Source organism: Crocuta crocuta, unplaced genomic scaffold (genome assembly GCF_008692635.1).
Source record: "Crocuta crocuta isolate KB4526 unplaced genomic scaffold, BGI_CrCroc_1.0 scaffold64, whole genome shotgun sequence".
NCBI lineage: Eukaryota > Metazoa > Chordata > Mammalia > Carnivora > Hyaenidae > Crocuta > Crocuta crocuta.
In genome coordinates this window covers 2,187,138-2,206,025 of record NW_027530640.1, presented here as the reverse complement: position 1 = coordinate 2,206,025, position 18,888 = coordinate 2,187,138, and the positions used below count along the sequence as shown (strand labels likewise).

The 18,888-nt window shown below is 36.7% G+C and overlaps 1 protein-coding gene across 1 annotated transcript in view; it reads left to right on the top strand.

The window, feature by feature from the left end:
* The window catches only part of FBN2 (fibrillin 2), a 255,390-nt gene that overhangs the window by 152,239 nt on the left and 84,263 nt on the right, over positions 1-18,888 (top strand). The window contains exons 15-19 of the mRNA XM_077768864.1: positions 3,130-3,282; positions 6,289-6,342; positions 7,942-8,067; positions 10,733-10,858; positions 15,917-16,036. Of these exons, the coding sequence (XP_077624990.1) occupies positions 3,130-3,282; positions 6,289-6,342; positions 7,942-8,067; positions 10,733-10,858; positions 15,917-16,036 (579 nt within the window). The remainder of the gene's footprint in view (positions 1-3,129; positions 3,283-6,288; positions 6,343-7,941; positions 8,068-10,732; positions 10,859-15,916; positions 16,037-18,888) is intronic.

Genomic DNA, 18,888 nt, shown 5'->3' with positions numbered 1-18,888 from the left:
GGTGCTCTTCACCCACCCTCTGGTCTTTGAACAGTCCATTTCAGGTAGGCTCTGTCTGAGGGTGTTCTCATCACCCCTCTGTTTTAGGACCCCCTCTTAATGTGGCCCATGTAATCCCTATGGCATCCCATCGCTTGCCCTGTCAGCCTCATGAATGGAGGTAGATCTCACTCACCTCTCTCTCTTGTCCCTTCCCTTAGAAGAACAGCTACTTCCTGTGGCCTGTAGGTATCACAGGCAGGGGAGTTCATGAAGCTCTTCCCCTGCTCCCTGTGAAATTCTTCTTTTTGGATCAGTAGTGAGGATGGTACTGCCTCACCTCATAATCCAGCTTTGCCAAGAAAACCAAACCAAAACAAAACAGAATACTCCTCCTCAAAAAATCCTCTCTTAATTTCTACTCTTTAAAACTGTGTCTTCAGTAGGGGTGCCTGGGTGGTTCAGTAAGTTGAGCATCTGATTTCAGCTCAAGTCATAATCTCACAGTTCGTGGATTCGAGCCCCAGGTCAGGCTCTGTGCTGACAGCTCAGAGCCTGGAGCCTGCTTCGGATTCTGTGTCTCCCTGTCTCTGCCCATCCCCCACTTGTGCTCTCTCTCTCTCTCTCTCTCTCTCTCTTTCTCTCAAAAATAAATAAAAACATTTAAAAAATTTTAACTATTTCTTTGATAATTAGATGGGTTTTCAAGACCTGGCAAGTATTTTCCATATCCACTTCCTTCAGGATGTAGTCTCAGAATTCACCTTGTTATTTGATATTTATAGCACTTTCAGATTTCAGCTTAAATTTCCTTTCTAACATCCTCCTATGTTAATGTAAGAGTATTTCAACATCAGTTAATTTTCTTTATCCTAGTTGTATTCCTTAATAGCTCTTCGGTGGTAGGCAAGATACATTATCTCCATGTGCCTCCTTTTCTCATTAGTTTTTTGGGGATTAAGTAAATTAATATCAGATTTTTTTGTATAAAGCTTTGAATGGTGTCTGGCGCCTAACACATGCCCAGCAAGTTAGCTATTATTATTGTTTTATTAAATTAGAATCATGGCATCACATCTAGGCCATTGTCTTAGAGTTGCTACTTTAAGCAATAAAGAAAAGCTGACAGTTAAGAAAGAAGAATAAAATAAAATGAGCATTTTGCATCCATACGTACTTTGCCAATGATGTGTAGAATCTGAGTAACTCCTTTAAAAATTCTACTCTTTAAGTAAGAAAAGTCATGGAGAAAATTGTAACGTGGAAAAGATACAGCTCTATAGCATTGAGATCCAGTCCCTCACCAAAACATTTATATGAGCACGTCTGATGGTGCTACAGGTACTGATGCCTCTTAGGCTGTCTACCTGTGAGCAGTGTCTCACTTGAATGTGAAGAGTATAATGGACTAGGGTTCTAGTCTGGAACCGTTAACAGGAAATGATTGACTGTCCTTAAAAATAGAAGAGAGAAATAAGGAAGTAACCATATTTTTTGAGTATTTCCTGTGTGTCTTACACACTGTGCTTAGTGCTTAACTAATAAGTCTTGTTTATGAAATAAACTGTATCCTTACTAAATGGATGAGGAGTGTGTTAAGTGTTTAAAGTAAGATCTATCCCGTAGCGACCAGACCCTAGGACAGTTCATGTCCCTAAAACCTATACATATGTTACTTGTCTTTTTCATGGACCTTCTGGTGTTGGGTATTCTATACAACTGAGTTAATCTGTAACACAAACCAGTATGTAATGTGTCTCCCTCTTCCAACAAGTACCATAGGCTTTTTAATCAACCTCCTTATAAAAATTGTGCAAGGATTGTGTTCTCAACATGAAAACAGTAATAAAATTGACCATTTTGTGGTACCTTCTGAAATAATAGATGTCATTATCACAAAAATCCTATTGAACTCACAAAAATCCTACTGCTAATCATGAACTATGTTGTATTTGTGCATACTTGTCTTTGAGTGGAGCTCTGCTCTTGTTATGTCACACCGAGCTGACCTTGCCAAACCCCATATCAGCAGAAGCAGATGGGATGGCATGTCCTGTATGTAGGCTTGTTGTGGCGAATTTCATGTCCTCTTCCATGTGAACGTTCACACATCTCATTGTCTAGTGCAGCCATAAATCTCATGGTTTTACTGAGAAACATCACCAGATCATAAGAAAGCAGCAGGTGATTCAGCAGGTTACTTTGTGTAATGAGCAGATAAAATTATTTGCAACAAGTTGAGAATAACTATGTCAGTGTATGATTTAAGCACTATACAGCTTCTCTGGCCTCACTGGTGAGCTGAGTGTTTTATAGTTCACCATTTACTGTGTGATAAAATGATAGCATATTTTATGAGGCTTCACAGTGAGGGCGTAAGCTGGATGCGCTCCTTTGGGACATAGCATGATGTAGAGGAAAGAGGAAGGGCTTGGGAAGTCATACAGCCTGAGTATGAATTCCAGCATGGGCAGTGGCTAGTGTAGGACTTGGAGCTATGTAAGTAATCCCTCCGAATCTTGCCTTCCTTGTCTTTAAAACGTGGATAATGATCACTGTCCTGTGGAGTTGTTGATCAGAATATTCAGTGAGATAATAGTGTCTGTAAAGCAATAATCTAATGCTGAGGATATATAGCAGTAGCCATTTTTTTTAATAACTGGGTTTTTTGAGAGTCTGAGATTAAAACATAGTCACAGTAGTAAATTGGGGGTTGGCAAGAAAGGCCTTCTAACTCATAAAGTTGAAGAAATTTCACAGCCAGGCACTTCATTGTACCTGAGCACGTCCAAAATAGAAATAACATGTGTCATTTTGAGTATAGCACAGCTAGTGATTAGAGCACAAAGTGCTCTTTATAAATGGGGTTGTTATTTCCTGCTTCCACGTAGGCCTGTGGGCACAAGTGTGATAACGAATGCTTGCACGGTGCCTAAAACTTTGTGTAGAAAAGAGAAAGAATTGTTGACATTACAAACACATTTGTTCATTTCTGAGCACTGTTAGATGCTAAAGATACCAAGAGCAAGAAAAGAGACAAATGCCCTTTAGAAGCTTCCCTTCCGTAGCCATTTAGGTTCATAGAAGCCCTCAGTTTTGGAATCTTTTTCTCTTTCACCGTCTCCGTGTATCACTCTGCTTCCTCTGCAGATACTCACATGCGCAGCACCTGCTATGGCGGGATCAAGAAGGGAGCGTGTGTCCGTCCTTTCCCTGGTGCAGTGACCAAGTCGGAATGCTGCTGTGCCAACCCAGACTATGGTTTTGGAGAGCCCTGCCAGCCTTGCCCTGCAAAAAATTCAGGTAGTCCCATTTGCCGTGTCCCGTCTGATAAAGAATCTAGAAAGGTAGTGTTCGATATTTGGCAGAAGAGTGCATCAGCTCTCAGGTGCTCTATCATTATTTTCAGTTGAAGACCTCCAGATCTGTGTTGATATGTGAGGCACAGAATGAGGAAATTTGGCCTATATTTACCTGTGATCCCCGGCCAGAGTCCACACAAGGAGCAGAAGCATGTATTTGTTGACCCAATTAGGGTTGTGACAGCATATTTATTTTATGGATACCTTACTCCTCAGATTTTTTGATCATTGACATTGTTATGAAGATGAACAGCATAAAATCCACTTGTCACTTTCAGGGTTATAGTGTATTCACAAGACCCTAATTTTCCTTATTTTTAATCTTGCTGCAGCATGGTCTTAGGCTGTAATCTGTCAGTAGTTCCACTGACTAATAGTAATATTCACTAATTTTTTCACAGACAGGGTCACATCACATGGCCTAATTCTTTGACTACTCTCTGACTCTTGTTTATTCATATTTTTACATCATCTATACTGACTTTATGTAAGTACAGTTGGGATTAAAAAATAAACACAACCTCTTTTCTTTCAAGTTGAGAACAGTTGAGAGTTTAGATGGGCAAACATAAAAACTACAGTAGTATGATTAGTGCCTTACAAGGGACATAGGGGCACCTGTGTGGCTCATTCGGTTAAGCATCCAGCTCTTGATTTTGGCTTGGATCATGAACTTGCATGTCATGAGATTGAGCTTGCATCAGGCTCTGTGCTGACAGGGTGGAGCCAGCTTGGGATTCTCTTGTCCCTCTCTCTCTCACTCTCTCTCTCAAAATAAATAAACTTTTTAAAAAAGCAGGACATAAGTAGGGAACTGGGAGAGCACACCAGATGGAGAAGTGGTCTGGGGAACTGGGAAGAACTTCACAGGGTTGGAGGGTGGGGGTGGGTGTCTGCTTAGCTTCATCTTGAAAAAGGGAATAAGAACATTGCAGGTAGGAGATGGAAGAAATGCATTCTGGCAAAGGGAAATGGCTTGTAATTCTTTGAAAATCTCCAAGTGATTGTGCAAATCTCAGCAAAGCATTAGTCTTCCACTTGAATGAACTGAGCATGACATTTTTTATAAAGAAGAATTAATGTAGGAAATCTTGCCCGGAGAATATTTAAGTGAATTATGCATATTACAAAAGAAGTACAAAAACTGGTAACAGGCTAGATAAAAAGGTGAGTGAGCTGATAAAATCTGGAATCTAGAAACAGTTATGACCATAAATGGGAATGTAGGGTACAATAAAGATAGCACTTAGATCTGTGAGGAAAGATTGAACTAAGGAATGAATGTTGGTAAGTATTATAAAAAGTATGAAGTTAGCTCCCTGCATTAAACCTTACAAAATAACCCTCTTATAGAATATAAGAACTATTTGTAATTTTATAATAGTAAAGGACTCTCAAGAGCAGAAACCAAAGACTAAAATACACATGTAAATTGGGAAAATATTTTCCTTAATTTATAAGGAATTTACATGAATCGGTGAGGAAAGTTGAAATCCTCCATAGAAAAAAGTGCAGTGTATGCAAACAAGGTTTCACAAAATACAAATGCAGATGGCAGAGAGCCACATGAAAGAATGTGCTAAAGTGAAAATTAAAATAAGACGTCATTTTTGTTTATTAGCTTGGTAAAGTGTAGATGATTGCTTTTTTCCATATGAGTACTCTCTCATAGGCCTGATCAAAGGCTAACCTGGCTCATGTAGGGAGAGGACCATCAGAAGCCTTAAAAAGAGGCATTAATTCTGAGCAGTTTTACTTCCAAGGGATTAACCTAGTGATAAAATTGAATTTCCTGTTATTTATTTTAATTGCTGAAAGTTGGACAAACTTGATTTCATCATTAAGAGATTGAATAAATGTGGTGCATCCACATAACTGAGAAAAAAATAAATAGTCTGTTAAATGGGATATTAATATGAAAGGTCTTTGACACAATGTAGAGAATCCAAGCCAGTGCCCCACTTTCACCCTCTGTGATCTGGGCAAGTCACTTACATGTTTGCCTGAGTGTTCTCAGGTGTCAAAGAGGACAATAATGGTATCTAGTTTGTGAATATTACTCAGCTGTAGAAGAGAATGGGAACTTACCATTTGCGACAACTAGGATGGACCTAGAGGGTGTGAGGCTAAGTGAAAGAAATCAGAGAAAGACAGTACCATATGATTTCACTTATATGTGGAATCTCAAAATCAGAACAAATGAATAAACAAACAGAAGCAGAAGCAGACCCATAAATACAGAGCACCCACTAATGGTTGTGAAGTAGTGAAGGGTTAGGCCACATGGGAAAGGGGAGTGGAAGGTACAGGCTTCCAGCTTTGGAATGAGTAAGTCAGGAGGATAAAAGATACAGCAAAGGAAACAGTAAGTGGTACTGTAACGGTGTTGTGTGTTGTGTGGTGACAAATGGTCCCTCCACTTGTCGAGCACAGAATGTTTCAGATTGTCCACTCACAATGTTGTACGCCTGTAACTAATGTAACATTGTGTGTTAACCACACTTAAATAAAAAGTCTGTCTCGCTTATAATATTGGGAGGATTAAATTATCACATAGAAAATGCTAGAATACCAGGCACATGGTAAATGCTGGTATGTAAGTATCGTCTAACATTATTTTCTTATTGAGGGGAAAAAAAGTTAAAAAGCGTTCTCTACAGTCCATTTTGTATTTTTTTAAAGTTTCCAAATGTAAAAAATATTGTAACCTGTATCAGTGTATTAAGTATATTCAGAGTAATAATCACAAGTGATTTTATTTTTTTACCCTCATCTGTGATTTTGGAATTGTTACAATAATTATGTGCTGAAAATAGTAATTACTTTTTCATTTTAAAAATTATTGCCAGTAATTTTTCTTCATGGTAGTTTGGGAGTGATGTAAGTGACTTATACGGAGAGATGGTGTTTAGAGTTTTTAATTTCTGTATTTTGTTTTATCTTCCAGCTGAATTCCACGGTCTTTGTAGTAGTGGAGTAGGTATCACTGTGGATGGAAGAGGTAACCCATTCAGTATTCAATCTTACAGTAATTATATAATTGGTAGCTTTATGATTGTGACATGAGTATGAATGTTTTTAATATTTAAAAAACATATAGTGTAAAATAATAAATTATCTCCTAGAATAGTGGTTTATAAGCTAGATGTATTAAATGTACGTCGATGCACATTCATAGTAGATAAATATTTGTCTGTAAAATATACACTGTTGACAATATTTCTAGCAAACTAGACCCATAGTTTTGTGGGTACCGTTGCTTTAAAAGAGACTAGAGTTGGTATTTAGGTTTAGAAAAAGTAAGTCAGTTTAAAGAGAAAACATTAAATAGTGGTGCTGACATGATTTAAAAAAAATCTTTAAGAGATAGTTGACATGGATCAAGTTTGGGATTTACTACCCTAAAAATAAATTGTTTAGATTATTTATGCCTGAGAATACTGAAATGTTTCTAAATTTAAATAAGTAAAATTCATTAACATTTTATTATTTTAAATTTAGCAGTATAATTAACAAAATGCCACCATGAAACCTTGAATATTAAATAAATATGTTTATGACTTTAAAGTTCTTTTATACACATGTAATATACACAGATAATGTCTTTTGTGTTTTTTTTTTTTAAGAAAACTGTAGGGTGTTGTTAATCTTCACTGCATACATATATTTCTTCTCCTTTTGTATTTGAGAAGATTTTAGACACATTATAGACCAGTTGACAGTAATACGCATCTTTGACATGTACATCAGAAACCAACTTTTATAAGGTTGGTCTTATACCAAAAACAAAATGAAAAAGCTAACATTTCTGGGGTATGTTAAGGTCTTCCAGATTCTGGAAAGCCGTTGTTAAGATTAAAATTTGAGCATCATGACCAAAATTTGATACTATGACCATTTTTTATCCCCTCTCACTATGGGCTCCCCAACAGACCCAGCCACTTGTTGGAACTACTGGGTTGCTCGGACTAGCACATCACTCCTTCAGTCTTGCCCATGGCTGACAGAGTAGTCACTGTTGATGGCTTCTTATAAAACGTTGGTTCTCAAGCATCCATGTTTGAACTGTCCTCTCCATTAATTTCAACTTATCAACAGTGTGAAACATTTATTATCATATTACTTAGTTGATTGTAAAAAAAAAAAAAAGAGAGAGAGAGAGAATAAAATAGAAATATTCCATGCCTTTGGGGACCGTAAAATTATATAAGTCACCCTAATAAATGGTTGTCCTTTAATTAGATGGTTATAATACCTATCTAGTTAAGTTTTCCTTTGGACTTTGATCCAACTGCCTATAAATTTCTTTATTAATTTTATCATAAATACAGACACATTACGTGGTTCAGTCATTTGAATTTCTGCCAGTTTCCTTCATTTTTCTTTTAACTTTCTTTTAACTTAACCAGGGAACTGTCCTGTATCTCTTAATTTTATTCTCTTATTCCTTATTTTCATTTCATTTTCCTTTCTGAAAACCAGGCAAATTGTAGGTTTGTGGAGTTAAACACTTCATATGTTGAGTGATCTTAATAGGCCTACGTATATCACCTAAACAATACAATATCTGTAACCATTAAACTTTAAACATTTAATGCAGATATCAATGAATGTGCTTTGGATCCCGATATATGTGCCAACGGAATTTGTGAAAATTTACGTGGTAGTTACCGCTGTAATTGCAACAGTGGCTATGAACCAGATGCCTCTGGGAGGAACTGTATTGGTAAGTTACTGTATTTATACAAGAGCCTTTTGTTATAGTTTCATTTCATGGATTATGAGAGAAACTGAAATACAAATAAATGAATAAAATGGTAGATCTTAGAGTTTCTCTTTTTTCCTTCTTATAGAAAGAAATAAAAATTCTGGAATCCATCCCATTCTGTTACACAGTAACCAACTTTTTAGTGGCAGAACTTAGAATATAAATCATTCTTTTCCCAAATGAATAGATATATACCTCAGTTATTGGCCTGTTGTATTTCTGCATATGTCTAAATCGTGCAATGTTTTCACTATGAAATGGACTTCAGAGTTAACAAGGCAGGAAATTAAGAAAATGAAGTGTTAGAGGTTTAGAAAACTTCCACTTACAAGGAAATAACTACTCACTACAACATATCCAAACATAGGTGTTTCTTTTTGTAATTTATAAGAAAAGGTTTATAAACACTCAAATGACTAGTGCATAAATTCAAGAATTTGTGAAGAATTTAGATTTTCTCATAGAGCATTGAGTTCACTTTTATAAAATGAATGCTTTGAATTCATCATTATGTAATAATTGTTAACACCTAATCACTGATGACTCATATCCAAGTCTTGATGATTATGATTCGGAAAAAATATTTTTCTGCCCTTATGGCACTGACTTTTATTATTGAATATACTCATTTGATCTGGAGTTGAAAACATATGTACAGATAGGTGTAGAAGGATATATTAAATATCATATACTTATAATGGATTTTGATGCTCATGAGGAAGGGCACTAGCCAAAGATTATTGAACATTTATAAAAATATGTAAACCAGCTACCTGATATTAACCAGAAGCAAAATTGCTTCCAGCATAACTGTTGAGTGCAGTTGAGCCTATGGGCACACTGCTGAAAACAGGGAGAGTCAGTGAGCATTTATACCCTGAACATGGTTCATGGCACTATTTGACTCTTTAAAATAGAAATATGCATAAATTTGATAAAAATTAAAACTACATTTTAAAATTAAAATGGAGCTAAATTTTAGTTTTAGTTTGCTAGGATTACTGAAAAAAAAAGAACAACTACTAAAATTTGAGTTGCTTAAAGTAAGAGAAATTTATTGTCTCACAATTTGGGAAGCCAGAAATCCAAAATCAAGGCACCCAGAGGGCTATGCTCTCTCTAATGGCTCCACGGGAGGATCCTTCCTTTCCTCTTCAAGCTTCTGGTGTTTGTTTGCAATCCTGATGTTCCTTGGCTTACATATGCATCACTCTGGTCATATGTACATCTTTTCCATGTTAGTTTTTAAACATCAAGATTCAGAATTGGAGCAAAAACATAACATCCAAAAGAAAACAGTCAGATAAGACACAAAAAATAATGTTTATCAGTGTTGATGGAATTACAACAAATATTTTTCCAGTTTGTTTTCCAAATTGTTACAGTATACTGTGTATATATTTTTTGGTAAGTTACAATTGTTATCTGTAAGACTAAAAATAAAACTGTGCATGGGACACCAGGATGGCCCAGTTGGTTAAGCGTCCGACTTCAGCTCAGGTCATCATCTCATGGTTCGTGGGTTTGAGCCCTGTGTTGGTCTCTGTGCTGACAGCTAGCTCAGAGCCTGGAGCCTGTTTCAGATTCTGTGTCTTGCTCTCTCTCTGACCCTCCCCTGCTCAACCTGTCTCTATCTCTCTCTCAGAAATAAATTAAAAAAAAAACATTAAAAAAATCAAAAAATATATATAACTGTGCATTAAAGAAACTGTTCTCCCCAAACTGCAGTATTTCTTTTTTTCTGTTATTAACTACATTTGTAAAAATGAACATGGACATAAAGATAAAACTCAGTGTTTGATTCTTAAACCTGAGCATTAGATAATATTTTCTAGACTATTCTACACCACTAATGGAATATACAAAATAGATCATGAATTCCCTATAATAATGAATTGTTTCTGAATTAGAAACATAATGGAAAAAGAGTAGTAAACACCTATTGTTTAACCGCCATTTAATGCATTTTTATTAGAATTTTAATTTAAAAAGTTTTTAAAAATCGTCTGTTATTTTTATTATATATAAAGAAGTTCATAGGTAAGTAAGTTTAATCTGTTGATAAATTTCATTGGTGCTTTCAAGTGTGCGCGTGCACATGTGTGTATTCATTACAGAGACTTCAAAACATTGTCAAAAAAAATTAAAAAATAAAAAAAAACATTTTCAAAAGAGGCAATGGTATAAAATTATGTTCCGTATGAGTAAAACAAAATATATTTTGCTTAGGATCAAGGAATGTGGTGTGGGCACAAAGATCCTAAGACTTTTTGAGGGGGGTTGGGGGTGACATAGGCAGAGGGGATTAAATGAAGTGCCCACTTCCAGTTATAAAATAAATAATTTGCAGGGATAAAAAGTACAGCATAGGGAATATTGTCAATAATATTGTAAAAACATTGTAATTACACTTGCCATGGTGAACATTGCATGATATATATAAATATTGAATCACTGTGTTGTAGAACTGAAACAAATTTAATATTGCATGTCAACTCTGTCAATTAAAAAGTATATTAATTTTTTAAAAGGAGAGATGAAATCAAGGAGGGTATTGGTCATTGGTCACCGGGCTGTTCATTTCAATATGTTGTATCTCCTGTCTTCCATTGGTTGCTTTCAGACATCGATGAGTGCTTGGTAAACAGACTGCTCTGTGACAATGGCCTGTGCAGAAACACACCCGGAAGTTACAGTTGCACATGCCCACCTGGGTATGTGTTCAGGACTGAGACAGAGACGTGTGAAGGTAAGAGATGTCTTCTTGCCTAGTTGTGAACAGCAGGTACCTAGATATGTGTGGATGTTTGTCAAGTACACTGATGAAACGAGAGTAAACAGAGTATTGTTTGAATATTTTAAAAATTCAGTGATCTCCTACAGCTCATTTGCCAGTCGTTAGAAATGATATGTACTGGGGTGTCTGGCTGGCTTAGTTAGTAGAACATGTGACTCTTGATCTCAGGGTCATGAGTTTGAGCTGTAAGGTCTTTGTAGAGATTACTTAAGTAAATAAATATATCTTTAAAAAAAGAAAAACGAAGAAATAGTATGCACCTAACCCAATTTACAGATCCATCAGTTTTGTTCCATTCAGATAAAATATCAACAAACATTTTGAAATTTGTGTCGGGAAGCGGGTAGTGAAAGGAGCCAGTTTGTTTTACTTGTTGAAATAAAATATCAGATTTTTGTTTTCTTTTCCCCATCTAAAAACTACTGTCCTACATTTGCCTTGGGAAACTTGAACTGTAATGGCAAAGTCAGCCTTGTGGTATTTTATTTATGGATTTATTGATACACCTCAGAGATGGGCCCAGAAAACATTTGGGGCCTGTATAGAAATGGTCACCTAAAATAAATTTATAGTCTAAGAAAATTGTCCTTTCTATTTGATGATTTCAAAGTTACCATTTAGGTGTGTAGATCATAAATCACTGGTTAAAAACTTCTTTAACCACGTTTTTGTACAGTGGATGCTTTGTGAATGACTTATATGACAAAGGGCCTCGTTATCAGTGAGATACCGGCTAAGCAAGCAGTATGTTTAATTATGATTTTGTTTCTTTATCAAAGTCCTGTGTATTTGTGAATAATCCATTATCTGACTACTAGCCATTGTTCTTTGTAAGTCTCACGGTGGGAGTGAGAGATGCTTATAGAAGTGTCCTATGAAGTTCTCAAATCCAGAAACTGCTGCCAAAGGCACTTTAAAAAAAAGATTCCATCTTTAATTATTTTGAATAGACCTTTCCTTATCTGTTGAAGTATTTCTTTCTTAGTGACTCCATAGCCAAGAAAACAGCAATAGTAATACCATGCAAAAAGATGTTAACATTCTCTCTTCATCTTATTGTTTCATTTCAAAGCATTCTTGTGAATAGAAACAAGTTAGGGCTTGAACAAGATGCCAAAACACAAATGACTCAGCTGAAGTCAATGAAATGCAATTACAAAGTGCAGTTCCAAGTTTGGAATGAATTGGAGGGACCATTGAAAAATAGCAATTAGCCTGGAAAAAAAAAAAAGAAAACAATAAGAAAAGAACACTTCAGTATAAAAGGCAGTTTCTCTAAACTTAGTCCTGATACCTGCCCTTCTACTGCTCACCTCTTGCAGGAGCTCCTCAAAGAGCAACTCTCCTTTCAGTCCTAGTACTTGAAGATTCATTTCTCCATAGTTCAGCAGAAATGTTAGAAAAGCTGTTCTTTTTTAAATGTTTATTTATTTTTGAGAGAGACCGCGTGAGCAGGGGAGGGCAGAGAGAGACACAGAATCTGAAGTAGGCTCCAGGCTCTGAGTTGTCAGCACAGAGTCAGTTGCAGGACTCGAACCCACGAAGAATGAGATCATGACCTGAGCCAAAGTCAGACGTTTTACCAACTGAACCACCCAGGTGCCCCTGAAAAGCTGTCTTTTTATTTTTTATTTTTTATTTTTTTAAGCGGAGGCATTTTCTTTTCTTAATATTTTTTTTAAATATTTTTATTTATTTCTAGGAGAGAGAGAGAGAGACAGCGTGAACAGGGGAGGGTCAGAGAGATACAGACTCTGAAATAGGCTCCAGGCTCCGAGCTAGCAGTCAGCACAGAGCCCGACGCGGGGCTTGAACCCACTAACCATGAAATCATGACCTAAGTGAAAGTCGGACGCTTAACCGACTAAGCCACCCAGGCGCCCCAAAAGCTGTCTTTTTAAAGTAGCTCAGGCTTCACCAGTATATTCAGCTCCAGTGTTTCCTAGCACCCATTCCCACCCACCTGTAACACCTATTATCCACTCAGAATTGCTCTGAGAAAAATTTTTTANTAAAAAAAAAAAAAAAAAAAAAAATTCTAGTCATATTTCCTCCATCGGTTTTTTGGAGGAATCGAGAAGGGATTTCAAAATTTGTAGTTTTTTTTTTCTTTATTCCCAACTTTCTGCATTTCCTCCCCATTATCCTGTATCACTTTTATCTTTTGTATTTTTGAGGATAAGTTTCTCTGAAATGTCAGGAAACTCTGAAAGAGCGATCAGCTTAGGATACCTTCTTGGTTTCCCTGGGAAGTTGATGAACTGGCTTCCCTGCCTATAGTCAAAATACCCTTTGGTGCTATCTTGAGAGAGGCACATAATGGGAACGAGATGGATGGTGTCTTTAAATCCATTTGGTCCAAAGGAGCCCAGATACCAAAACATAAATAAAAGGCAGGGACTCACCTGCCTATAGGAAGATTAAAGAGCAGGAGCCAATGGTGTTTAAGCGAATGGTTGGCTGATTGCATAAATAAGAGGGACATTAGGATCAAAGCAGGCAACAGTGTTGGTTAGAATGTATGCTCTTTACTTTTGTCCAAAGGATAACTGTTTGTGATAAATCTAAGCCTTTTCTTTAATACGAAATATATTTTGGATCTGTCATTCATAAGGAAGAAGCTCATGTTATATAAATAGAAGAGAAATGATAGAAAACTATTTTGGCTCTAGCCTAATGATGTTTGTGGAAATAAGAGTGATTTATTGTGAGAAACCAAACCAAATAGCTTATTTCTCACTTTCCCCTCACTGTTAAGTCATTTGCATTTTATTAAGTTGTTTTAAAAAAAGATTTGAAGGCCATGATTGTCTTTTTCCCTTGGGTCTACTCATTTCTGCCAATGCAGAAATGTGTCTGCCTGAAGCCCTTCTCTTTATTCTGTCCTTTCTAAACTAATTTCCAAAGACTGGGCAGGGAATTATTAGCAGATTCATTGGAGACTCCAGCTTTCTCTGTATATATTTACTCCAGCCACTAATTTTGCTTGTCATTCATATTTTCAACAGGCGATTTTAAGAAATAATAAATAGCAATAATAATAAAATTTCTATGATATTTCGGACCAAAGTTACAAAAAATTTATTTTCCTTTTTTTGTGTGAGCTCCGCGAGTCTGTGAAAGTTAACATTTTTACAGCAAGCGCTGTGGTTTAGATTGTGTTTCCAGTGACATAACTAGTTAAATGTAAGCCAGATGTGCTTTGAAGTTTATTTCCAGGAATGTCCAGTGAACTGTTTCAATTTCTGGTTGCATGACACTTGTGACATAAAAACATTGTATTTAAAGAAAAATTAAACCATTGATATTTGTAGCTGTCATTGTGTGTGTTTAGTTTGGGAGTTCATAACTGCTTAATTTAGAAGAGGGATTTCAAATTATATGATAATTGACATTTTGCTTTTTTTAGGAGCTCCTTACAAATGAAATTCATAGGTGAATTATATATAGTTTGTCCTCAGATTAGTTCTCTGCTATTTTTTTTTTTTTTTTTTTTTTTTTTTTTTGGCTCTCTGATTCCCTCTTTATGTTGTTCTTACTAAAAGAATTGCAATATTCTGGAATAGATGTTTTCATTTTAAGTCTGTGCTGTGTTTACAAAACCTGCTCTTGTATTTTTCTTTTAAGAGGATTTCTTGATGCAAACAACCTGATTAAAAAAAAAGATGCATTCATATTTCCTCACTTTCTACCTTGAGAATTAAATTAGTACATGGTTACTTCCTTAGTAATTGTGAAGCAGCAAGGAAGGTATATGCCTCTTTTCCACATTGATTTCTAAATATGCATTTCAAATCCATAGATTTGCAAATCAACAGTGAGCCCTGCCTTTTTAGGACCAATTTAATTTATATTTGACTTGGGTGTTCAAGAGTAAGCATTGCAGCCCTTCAGTTATTTTTATGTTTTCCTCAACATAGTATTTTATATTTAATTCAAAGAGATGTTTAGACAAAAAAGAAGAAAAAGAAGGACCCCAGTGAGTTCAGAAATGCTAGTGGTCAACAGCAACAAAAAATGCCTTGGGGTATACTGACCTGTGTTCACACAGTTTACCAAGTACAAAAAGAAATCAATGTATCCTTTCTTTAAATTGAGTGGTTGAATTTACACTGGGAGTCAGTTTTGGATATTGTTACTAGTACTTTGACTGAAACTTGTATTTATTTGTAATTAACTCCTGCTAAACTAGTTTTATTGGCTTGACAATTGCTTTAGTTACCATTGAGAACATGGGTGTGCCCTGTTTACTTATGACTGGCAATAGTGATTATGTAGATGATGCTGATTTGATTAAGGATTCAAAGCAGGTTAATGACAGTAGTGGTCTCTTTTAAGCAATTAAAGTTTTCTTCTCTTTTATTTTACCAGTCATTTGTGTTTTTAAAAAAAGTATTGGCACCAAACGTGTAGATGTAAACAGGCTGAAAGAGAAAGGCAGGTAGATAAAGTCTGAAAGAGAATGCTCTACTCAGTATTAAAGTTTCATCCCTTACTTCCTGATTTGTATCCAGGAGTTTGGAATGAAAGCCAGCATTGTGATACATTGTCTCTAACATGGGCTTTTTTAATTTTTCTAAAACCTCCCAGAGCCACAAATGACAGAAACAGCCAACCTTTGTTTGTGCCCAGCACATTGTACCCAGGAATATGGTTGCTTTCCATCCATTCAGAATTGAGATTTCCCACAGGACAAGTTTATCTTACTGTGGGGGAAATCAGTCCCAATTTGTGTAAAGCTGTAGTGAAGTAGTGACAAGTAACATACTTAAACCCTTTCGTAAGATTGGGCTGATTCCTATAGTCCTGCTGAGCCCCTAGTCGTGTCTGTGTGTATCTGTGCTGTAAAATTCGTGTCTCCGTTCCCCATTCACTTTATGCCTCCTAGATCCATATTAAAATTGCAAGAGCCAAGTTTACCAGACATTTTGGCATAGCATGGCTTGTTGGAATAATATTTTCCAGAAACACATGGCAATTCTAACAGAATCTTTTCCTCCTGGATTGTAGATATAAATGAATGTGAAAGCAACCCATGTGTCAATGGGGCCTGCAGGAACAACCTTGGATCTTTCAATTGTGAATGTTCTCCTGGCAGCAAACTCAGCTCAACAGGATTGATCTGTATTGGTAAGATTCATACACAGGGCTGGTGTTTCAGCTTCACTGCCAACATAAGTAGAGACCGCAGACCTTACTGAGGATGAAAATGGAACATGATTACAGGAAGCTGGTAATTAGGAGTTACTTGAGTGGTTTGCTCTCATTATTGGGATAGGAGTAAAACATGATAGCCTAAATGGATGGGCTCCTGAATTTTGTTAGCTTCTAAGAAGTGTTCTGTCACATGAGTAGATATATTATGCTGGAGACTGTGAACATTTGCATACCACACACAGATTTATGTTTGCTACTCCAGAATGCCCTACGAACCAAGACCATCAAATCCCTGCTGCATGCTTTTTATAACACACTTCAGAACAAAACTGTGATAGAATTTGGACTCAGTTAACAGGACAAGAATTTGAGGACTTTAAACAAATAGAAGGAATTTATTATTTTTTCATTTCCCCCATCAATCAGACATGGAAAGGCCCAGGGAAGAAAAGATAACGTTTCTTGCTTTTGGAAATCTCTTAAGGAGAAAGATTCCAAATCTTCCACACCAGCATCGTTTTACATGTCTCAAAACCTTTAAGGTCAGTTTGTGATAATGACAGTAGGGTGTACATAAAACAAGATCGTCCTATCTTTTACTGCAAGAAGCAGTGCAGCACGTGTAATGGGAAAAACTGACTCCATCATCTGGTCCTGTCCATTGTGTCTGTGGCTTCTTCGGCCCAGGTAGGACAGTTCACAGGATTAGCTAGTATCCACTTTCAAAGTAAACTACATATATATATTTCCAGATAAGACGGGATTTCAGTTTTACACAGTGTCAGATTATTTGTCAGTTTTTGTTATCTGGCCAGTATGAATTGTCATTTGAGTGTTAGTGAAAGACAATGGTATTTTCATTTCATTATGTCTGATGCTCATACCATTGAGGTGGATGTTAGAGTATCTGTTTGTTACATGAAGAGAAATGACCAAGTCCAAAATTATCAATGAAAACCTTCCCTTTGGAAATGGCAGCTCTTCAGCTCCCAGTGAGGTACAGCTGCTGAAATTTGAGCCTTGCTCCAGCTTTCCATATTAGGAAACAGACTGCCATCTGCCTGGGGCACTACTTTTTTTCTTAGAGAATTCCTTTGGGGGAGGGGTGGAGTCGGATGGGGGGGAAGCAGAAATATTTTTGCTAGGCCACAGTTGCCAGCTGAAATAGAGTCATTTTATTGTGTAAAGGAAATGAACTCTGCATTAATTAATGCCAGTTAATTGTCAATTAATGTGAATTAATTAATGTCTCAGAAAACTAAACCTGTATGTCACTTGGACATCAGAAGTATCTTAGGTTTTGCTTCATCATAAAGACTTCTCCTATTTTGGCCTTTTATCTTTCTATTTATTAATGAAAAAGGAACAAAGACTTTTTACTCTCAAGTCAGTATGTTGGACAACTAAACACCACCATATTTTTCTCAGCTGGTGTGTTATGAGTTTTTATTGGTTATGATCAAACTGAATTTCCCAGCCTAGAGCTACTTGGAAAGAAATTTACTTAACACTTAAAAATTTTAGACATTATTTTATCTGGGTTTTTTTTTCCCACTGAAAAAGAATTATAGCTTTAAAACGGAAATAGGTTGTAACACATACAACAGGAAAAATATGAAAATTTTAATAGGACTGACAGTGGTTCTACTCAGTGCTCAGCCTGCAAACCGCTCTTTGATAGGAGCCAAGGGTCTCTATTTAGAACTGAATAAAAACTCCCTGATGTGATTACTAATTTGAAATTAAGTTAGAGCATATAGGAACTGGTTAGATACTTAGAATGTTTAGATATTTAGAATATATTCTGCAGACTCCCTAAGTGTAAATTAATTACAGACTGTTCAGTAAACTGCTTGAAGAGACCACTGTATTCTGGTTGATGATGATTCAGTGTAATAGAACGCTACATTTGATTAATCTTTCCTTCATGACACTCCTCCACGTTGGATGGCTCTGTGCGTGACCCAGACAAATTTCCCTCATCTTTGACTTGTGTCCGCATGCTGTCCTCAGTTACATGGAGATGATGGTGACAAGGGCAGTGGCCTCCCTGGTGTCAGTACAGTGGTCCTTCCTTCTTTCTTAACCTCACCTGGTAGCAGTGGTCTTCTCTCAGCTCTTCTCAAGAAATCTTCCATTTTTGGCCTTCTCTTCTCAGTTTACTTTTCTGACCCCTTTTTCTCAGTTTCCTATGTCTTCCGTATCCCCCTGGCCTCCAGCTACCAGGTCCCCGTGGTCAGTCATGGACCTCTTGGGTTCGTGTCTGTACTTAGGCTTGGATGGCCTCTGCATTGACCCTCATGTGTTCCTCTCCTCCCTCAGCCTCTCCACTGGTTCCAGACTTGATTTCCATCTGTCTGTACACTGCCTCCATTTGGATGTCCAATAGATGCTTCAAACTTGACATGGCCAAAACCTAATTGCCATCTTTTGGGTTGAACCTGTGTCTCCCGGAATGACTTCTGACTCCTCAGATGGCAGTTCCATTTTGCCCATCGGCACCAGCCCCCAAAACCTTGGAGTCATCTTTGATGCCTTTCTTTGAAATACACATTGAATCTATCAGCCATTCTTGTTGATTACATTTGACATTTATCCACATTCCAGCCACTTCTCGGCACTACCACCAAGAACTTCCCATCCAAGCCCACACTGTTTCTCTTCTTGCTTATTACTGTAGCCTCTATCTTACCTTAGTCTTCTCAATATTTGCCATCCTACAGTCTTCCCTCAGAGTTCACTTTGTGAGTCAGGTCTTCTCTGACTACCTTTGTCAGTACAACAGTCTTTTTCCAACGTACACCCTCAAGATTGCTTATCCTGCT